We start from the raw sequence: 8,671 nt of genomic DNA, 5'->3' as shown, positions 1-8,671 counted from the left end.
TTGAAATGTAGATACATATGGATGATGATGATGATGATGATGATGGACCCATCCATGAAATATGACAGTACTTTAATTGGCTCAGTTACCTTAAATGTTCCAGTGTACTCTTGAAGGCAGAACCACTTATTCATAAAAGCAAGTTTTAAACTGCTGGACATCAACAGAGATGATTTATATTTATTTATATTTTGGGTCTGGGTCTCTCTATGCCGACACTGAAAACCTTCCATTCCTGTTTTCCATTTTCATCTCTCCTCAGCGCATTAATGAGGGATGTTGAAATAGATTGATGTAAAAGTCACAGGATTTCAGGCTGTTCACGCTGAATAGCATTGCCATGAATTGGATGTATACCAGATTTCAATACCCCATATGAAAGTGGCCCAAATAGGAATTGAAAATGGCAGATTTTGATTTGGGCCACTGTTACCTACTAGTGTAGTAATCCTGACTGTGTAAAATCACATATGTTCATTGATACTGAATAAGGACAGTAGTGACCTGATCTGCCTGCAGATATTATTGGATGTTGGGGTATTGATAGTAATAGCACTGCTGGTCTGGTAAATGTTCATCACTGAAATTAATACATTAATTTAATATCTTAGGCTAAGACAAGCTTGTTTTATACCAGAAGCCACAAAGTACAGAATAGTTTTGCTTTTTTACACCAAAAGTGAGACATTGTAGGAGGGTATTTTATACTGGGTCCAGAGGCAAGAGGCATTTCTATAGCTGTCTCTCAATACGATATTTAATCTGCTGTAGTTCAAGTTGCTTGTTAAACATAAAGAATACCTTAAAAGTGCACCCAAGTTGCCCAGATTCATTTAACTGATGCACCAGATAACGTCACTAAAATGTTCTTTAGCAAATTGCTTGCACATTTTCATTGTCACATTTTCTATACATCCATCAGATCTCAGAACTGCATAGCTAATTTACCTTTCATTTAGTCTATTCCTAAATCTATTTATGATTATTCCATTATGAGCTTCCTGACATTTTTGTCTTTCATTAAAAATACTGTAGTGTAAAATTGACATTTGAATGCTATATTTATATTTAATATTTATCTAGGAATGAGAATTTATTCCTAATGTCAAGTACTGAGTTGTCAGAGAAAAACTGGTGTGGATTAATCATACAGCAACAGAATTCTTTCTCTCTTTATTTTTTAATTGGCCTCATGCTCCTCTTGCCCCAGTACAGCAGGGGCTGAGTCTCCCGCAGAAGCCATTATTTCTTTGAGAGAATTTGCCTGGAAGCAAAGCTCGTTTGGAGCGCTGAAACAGAATTGCATGTGAGGGTTTCCTTGCCCACATCTGCGAGTGCTTGTAATTTTTTTCATTTTAGAAAATACCATTTACGCTCTAACCAGTTGCGCTCTCGCTCTCTGACCGCGAAGCCTGCCAGTTGCTCTATTGATCTTTGTATCCATGTGACAGCAGTATGAAGAAAAAGACCCCCCAAAAAACCCTGCAATCTATTTATTGTACTGGCCCAGAGGCAGGTAAATGAAAGGCAGACTCCCTCTGAAGAGTCATCAGAAATATGGAGGGAATGATGGTGTCTGCTGTTGTGTTCTTTGGCAACCAAGGCAACTGTGGATACATCAGTGGCTGTGCTATAGCTGGGCTGTGTCTGTGAAAGTGCCAAGAATTGCTATTGACTATTGCTTTTCACAATGCTGATGTTGATAACAGTGCAGGCCACTCACTGGCCCCTCAATTAAGGTTTCATTCAAAGCTATCCCAGAGTTTGGGTCATTTATGCACAAATTGGAGTAAACGGCTAAAATCATTTGACACTGTTAACATAGAAGCTCAGTATAAAGGTCAAATTGATATTAGAAAATCCAACAATTAAATAGCATGTATATTAAAATGCTCCTGTTCTTCAGTCTCATTATTTTGTCTTCCAGCAGAAGGTGCTGCTCAGTTTTCTTTAACCCCTTAACACAGAAAGGATTATTAAACACTACGGTGTATTATACAGTAACTACAGGGACTTCTGTACAAACTAGCAGGGCTATTCTTTGGTAATAGACTTTACATGAGTTTAAAAAGATCTTGAGGTTGCTAAAGGTACAATTGGAAAAGCTTTATTTTTCTGGGATGGCTGAGGAACCTGCCAGTTATAAAGGAGCATTAGTCAAGGTTAAGAAGCGATGAACACAACAACACTGAAACACAAAGCACGCCTCTAAAACTAATTTTTTAGAGTGACTAACCGCCTAATCATGCTACACATGTACTACACATATTCTTCTTGGTATAGTGGTGGTGTTTGACCAGACCATGAATCTGAAGGGTGTCTGAGGGGCATGATGATGTTTGCATTTACCCTGATATGTGGTCACAATGATTAGCTGCTGTTAGAATAATCAAATGTATTCCCTGTCCAATAGTTATTTGTAGCAAGCTCTAATGATTTTATCAGTCACTGCCTGGTTTAGCTAGTTAGCATCAGCAGCTGCAGCTGACCTGCACTACATTTAATCTCTGGAGGTTTAAATGGAGGTTGGAATTATTTGGGTAAATGGAGGTTTGGATAAATAAAGATTTCCTTTAAATAATGAAGATTTATCCTCTCTATTCATTATGTAAATAATGTCTGTCACTCAAACAGTTCGGTGCATTATGCAGATTTACAGCATTTACATACCTTCTAATTCTTCCAACTTCCAACTCCTTCTCATGTATTACTTCTCTCTGTTTTGTAAAAATCCCTTTCAGTGATAACTCCTGTTTTATCACGTTTCTTGTAGAAAATGGAGGGAGCTGGTCCAGGTTTTTCAGATGGATATTTATAATGAATATTTTATTATGTTCTACATATTTGACAGATTCTTGAGTAAGAAAGAGGAGAGAAATTTGACTAATGCTACTTTAAGTGACCGATCATAGCGGTCGCCAAGTAGTCGAGAAGAAAGCATGATACATTCAGAGCTGGCTGCCCGTCATGCTAATCAACACACTAATTAGGAGAAACGCAGCTGAGAGGAATCCCATTCTGCAGATATTTGGAAGGGTATGCACATGGATGTGAGGCACATTAGCAGCTGCATGTTTTTGCCCTGGTGTCAGCTCTATTTCCCTGACACTGTCGCACTCTAATCCTTCTCCAGATGAGGTAGGGTATGATAGGCTGTCCTAAGTGTTACATTTGGAGACAGATATGGATTACAGCCATGCAGTCGCTTACCCGCTCTCTCTCATACAGAGTTATTTTTAGCATCTTCCAAAGGGATAGAGGCAGCACTGAAAACAGTCTTTGTGGTTCTCTACAGGGGGAGAGGGAGTGGGCTTGTGTGTCGTGACGCCCATGTGAATATTAATGGGAAAGTAAAAAAGGCAGAGAGCTCTTTTCCACTAGAGGATGCACATTAATGTCGGCCCACAACGAGGGCACCAAGAAACATCCATTAATTAATCAATAAAGCGCCAAAGGTGTCTGAAAGCCACTGGTATTTTTAATAAGGACAGGGACACAGCTTGGTTTCACATTGCGTCACTGTATTTCACACTCTTTCTGAATTGTCCAAAATGTATAAACGTAGCTATTAACATACATCATCTTAAAAAAAGAAAACATACATATGTACATACCGTGTTACATACAAACCGTCTGGCACCAGGAATCCTCTATGGTACAGTCCTGGTAAAGAAAAGCTACATATACCATTTGTCTGTGGCAACTTCCATCAGAATCTGTCTTTTTTACTTTTTACATATATCTTCACAGGTATGGTGAGATGAAATGTACCGTGGGTCAATTTCCTTTGGACGTGGGCTCGCCTTTAGATTTCCTTAGATTTGAGCTGCACATAAATAGCACAGTTTATTACATCATTACCAAAACGGGTTCTTGCGAGCACTGCCGTAGTCGAGCCTCTTTCGGTGCATTAACCTCCTTTTTTAAAGGCCCGTCCATTACACGGCTCATTGTGAAACCAAAAGTGGCTCTTCTGTGGCATCGCTCCAAAGAACCTTTTTGAAAGGAACAGCACTAAGTGCATATTCTAGCCCCTTCAGAGATGCTAGGTGTACATTTTATGAGTCATGTTTACAGCACATTATAAAGCATGTGTAAGTGCATGTGAGGTGGAACATCACATAATGCAGGACTCACGCTGGGCTCTCTGCTTATTTATATTCCGAGCATGTAGGGCTATTTCCGGATGCTTTTTTTTTATCAATGAACTCTCATGAAAGCCCCCACCCCCTCCTTCATTCTGCCACTCTCTCTTGCTTACTCACTCTCCTTCTCCCGCCTTACCTACCTCCCTGCCTCTCCTTATCTCTCTCTCCCTCTCTTATTCTCGGTATCTTCCGTTAGCCGCAGGGAACAAAAGGTAACCCTGCCAGACAGTAGAGGGCACATGTTCCAAGCATGCACGTATGTATGTATGTGTGTATGTGTGTGTTCCTGTGTGGTCTTTCCCATCGTTCTCCTACGTCGAGCACAAATGTCTTCAGTGGAGCTCAGGTATCCCCGTCATTGCTCTCGTGATTTCTGGTGCTACAGCTGTTCTTGGAAACAAGATCAATGGGCTGGCATAAAACAATAGTGATTGTTGTTTTTTTAGTGGCACAACGACACTGGAAAGACCCCAGTGATAGCTAGTAAGAAAATATCTGATGTAAAAAGACAGGCACTGAAAGAAGAGATGCAAAATACAAAAACAGTCTGTCATTCCTTTTCACAGGGATGAAACTATTTAAGCTAAAGTACAATACCAGAGCCAAAGGAACCAGAGATGTGACATCCAGATCTTGTTCACTGTCCTACAGTTCTGATTACTGTAAATCACCATTCAACACAGGGGCACTACTTTAAACCTATCAAATCCATCAATACATTCTATGTTCACAGAGGGTGAAATGATTCAGTGTTCAGTGGGTCAACAGAATGACTAAGTGCAAAGCGGCTAATAAGAGAGTATTGAGTTTCAGCAGAGCATTGACAGTTGGTCTTGTGTTCTCCAAACTTCACCAGGCCAATGTGCTCAATGCTAATCTTCTCTTAAGTTCAGCAATGGAGAAAGATCTCCTAAAACAAGGGTTCCCACTCCTAAACCTGCATGGTGACCCTATGTTCTGCACATTTTTGTGTTTTTTGCTTCTCTAACACAACAAAATGTGAACAGTGCGAGGTCCCCAGGACTGGGATGGGCAACCTCTGTGCTAAATAAGAAACTTGCACCGTACCTGAGTGCTTTCACAAACACTGTATGGAAACAAACATGCAAGCACATGTTTATCTTTTTTACAACACCAGCAAAAATATATCTCTGCTAAAGATATCTCATCTATAACAACACGTACGTACTCGCACCATTCTTGAGAGTTACAAAATGCTCAACTCCAAAGTCATGCAGAGCACATTAGAGATTGACAGTATTGAGGACCAGACCAGCATGTTGTCTGCTTCTGGGAACATCTTCTCAGGTGACGTTCAAGTCTTCTCACATGCTACACCAAGCTAACCCACCTAATTATAGAAATAAACCACATGGAGAAGCAGTTATTTCTTTCTGGGTGCTGGACCTACTGACCTCAATCTCTCCCCAAGACGTCTTCCGCTGACCTGCTGTTAATCACAGAGGCGCTTCACTTCGGGTGTGTTACTATTTCTGGAGAAACTGACCACCAGGAAGCATCTGAAACAGTTTGGAGATTTCATTCTCTCCCTCAGGGGAAGTGCAGTCTCTTCCACGCATCTTTGATCCTGTTGTTCCTTTGGGGAACTGTGCTCACGGTGGTGCGAAATTGACTTGCAGCATTGTCAGGGACCTTGGAGACTGTGCTGTTTCTCATAATGAGGTTCGACAATGAGGACTGACACACAGAGCTAACTGCATCCTTGCAGCACGTGGTGGGGTATTGGGGTGTTTTAGAAAAGTCTTCTCCAGCTGTTGTGAGTCACTGTTTTTGCTCGTACATAACAGTGGAACAAAAGATCTCCAGGACCTGGAAGGCCACCAGTATTGCCAACAGTCAAGTGGTGCTTAAAGCTGCATGGCAAAAAAAAACTTACCTTTCAAAGGCCAAGTTCTTGTTCCATCAAGTCACATCCAGCCAGTGCATGCACATGACAATTAAAGGAAAAAAAACCTGTTAACTCTGCCCCAAAACACCAAGAGGTACATGAAAGCATGTCATAGTGTGCCCTGCTCTGAGATGAAGAAGCCCCCTTCCTTCTTCTTCCTCCTCTTGGCCCTGTGGACCCTCCAACAGGCAGCTGCCACCAGTAGCATGATCAATCCCACAGCCAAGAGCGCCAGGGACACCACCTTGGTCTGCAGCAGGGTGTTAAAGGTAAAGGTGACGCCCGTTCCTGCCATGCCGATCACCAGAGAGATGACACCAAAGGGAAATACGCAGCGATACCATGACTTCTCCGTACCCCCAGTTGCCTGGGCCAGACGCTCCAGCGTGGACAGATTCTCTGGGCTTTTAGGTGTAGATGGTGTCCCGTCCTGGGCCAGGCTGCAGTCAGGGTCCAGAGTGGGCAGCTGTGCAGAGGTTGGAGGCTGGCAAGGCAGCCGGCCGGACGAGCAGCCCATGTTAGAGCTGCACGCCAGTGGAGAGTGCTACAGTGACGTAGGTTTTGGTCTTCAGACTGCCACAGCTGCTGCTGAGGCAGTTTGGAGTGAAGAGTCCTCTGCTGGTGGTCTTGCTTTATTAAATCGTCTTTGTCGGGAGCGTGCATTTGCCTGGAAGGGAGAAGAAACCCATGTCAGAGATAAAACGGTGGAGAAGATAGAAAGGGGGGAAGAGAGAAAGAAAAAGAACATAGTAGATGTAAAGGGAGAGACAGAGAGAGAGAGAGAGAGAGAGAGAGAGAGAGAGAGAGAGAGACTGAGAGGATGTAAAGCGTCACGAGGAAGACTTACTCACACGCTCCCTCTCTTCACTGGCTGTGTGTTTGTGGTGATGGGGTGTGTGTATGTGTGTGTCTGCTCTGCTAGAGGCAGCACATTGCATGTTTTCTAGTTGAGACGAGTGGAGTATAAGGAGCCAGGATGAGGGTGGAGCCAAAACGAGCAGAGAGACCTCAGTCGCCCGATTGGCTGCTTTGCAACTATGACATCACAATGGCAAAGAGGGGGCTAAATATAAGAATATTGAGCAGTGATGCTGATATCCACGGTGCCCACCACCTACACTCCCACAGCATCGCTCTCGGTCTCTCTCTGGGCATCTCTCTCTCTCTTTTTCTCAGTCTCTGCCCTGGCTTATTTTGTTAATGGAACATATTACTCACACACCACTGTGATAATACTCAATTTTGCTGTAGTTCCCGCTCCTGGTTTGTCTGGCTTTGCCTTTGGGTAAGACTAAAAGCAAACACTTCATCTTCAAAAAGATTGTGGATTTCAATGCATTTCTGTTTGAACAGAATTGCATTTTGAATTTGTCAGATTTTTGAAAAAAAAACACATGCCGTAAAATTACAGTAATTAAAAAAAGGCTCCACTCAATAAGAAAAAGAAAAATTCAAGAAAAAACATGATCAGACAGTTGTGGAGAAAGGACCACATCTTAGTGGTATTTCTGTTCCACAATCAGCCATAACATTAGTACCTTATATTAAATATTTCCCTCTTGTGCCTCCTCAACAGAAGCTGTGAGGTGAAATCTCCATGGATCACATCAAAGAGCCTTAAGATGCCAATGACCCGGTCACTGGTTCACCGCTTGTTCTTTCTTGGATCACTTTTGGCAGATACAGACCACAATATACCAGAAAAAAATCAAGACACACCTGACCTGCCTGATGTTTCGAAGATGTTCTGAGACTGTCATCTAGCCATCATAATCTGAGCAACACTTGTCTTATGCTTGTCCTGCTTTTAACACATTTCCTTCAAGAACTGACTGTTCACTTACTATCTAATATTTCCCAACCCTTGGCAGATGCAAGACATTAATCTGAGATCTATACTATAGATGAAGACACTCTTGACAATGCAAATGGGGAAATATAAAAGGTAAAGTCCAGCAAACATGCTACTTAGGTGGTCTTTGCTCTTAACATCACAGTAAATATGAATCTATCACAGTTTTATGAATCTGACTCATTGTTCACTTTAATTTGGCTCTTTATCCTTGTAATAGCTCATTCATATTTTTTTAAAACCTACCCATCCATCTTGTTACTAGCCATCCTTCTCTTTTTCCTTACATTTTTCAATCATTTTTATGTTCCGGTTAATTGTTTCTTCTACAAATTTGTCCAAAATAATATTAGCTGGTCTTCGAGTGGGAGGTGAAGCTTGGTTTGGCCAGAGATCCATTTGTTTGTTTTCTTTGTTGTCCAAGGTACTTTGCCAACAGCAAGCTCAAAGTCAATGATATTGTCTGTTTTTTTATTGTTCAGCTTTCACATCCAGAAAGAACAACAGAGAAAAATCCAAGCTGTCCAGTTCCACAGGTCCTAACATCTGTGTATCTAACAAGCTCCTTCATATATTGGGTCACATATCTGCTGGATTCTGTTACTATTTGTTGTTAATAGTTGATCCAAGCAGGTTCATCATCATTACGCAGTTCTTCTGAGGTGGCCTCATGCAACTCCACCAAAGTTTCATGGTGCAGTAGAAGCATTCCAGGCCAGAGAGGCAATGACAGAGACGCCATTCTCCCTGTCTAACTGTCAG

The 8,671-nt window shown here is 41.8% G+C and overlaps 1 protein-coding gene across 2 annotated transcripts; it reads right to left on the bottom strand.

Moving 5' to 3' along the window:
* Window positions 1-3,460: 3,460 nt before the first annotated feature.
* On the bottom strand, window positions 3,461-7,004 carry LOC140543920 (transmembrane protein 100-like). Of its 2 annotated transcripts, none has more exons than XM_072667241.1 (2): window positions 6,905-7,004; window positions 3,461-6,724 (listed from the first exon to the last, which is right to left on the bottom strand). In XM_072667241.1, exon 2 carries the CDS (start codon window positions 6,572-6,574, stop codon window positions 6,167-6,169), a length of 408 nt encoding a protein of 135 aa, XP_072523342.1. In that variant the 5' UTR covers window positions 6,575-6,724; window positions 6,905-7,004; the 3' UTR covers window positions 3,461-6,166. The 2 variants fall into 2 exon arrangements, with proteins under 2 accessions (XP_072523342.1, XP_072523343.1); XM_072667242.1 differs by having other exon boundaries at window positions 6,909-7,004.
* Between the last annotated feature and the right edge of the window lie 1,667 nt (window positions 7,005-8,671).

This window comes from Salminus brasiliensis, chromosome 22, assembly GCF_030463535.1.
Source record: "Salminus brasiliensis chromosome 22, fSalBra1.hap2, whole genome shotgun sequence".
In the NCBI taxonomy this organism is placed as follows: domain Eukaryota; kingdom Metazoa; phylum Chordata; class Actinopteri; order Characiformes; family Bryconidae; genus Salminus; species Salminus brasiliensis.
The sequence above is the reverse complement of the archived record's forward strand: the minus strand, read 5'-3'. Positions and strand labels throughout refer to the sequence as shown.

Coding starts and splice junctions, on each gene's coding strand:
- LOC140543920 (XM_072667241.1), bottom strand. CDS start 6,574: ATGGGCTGCTCGTCCGGCCGGCTGCCTTGCCAGCCTCCAACCTCTGCA.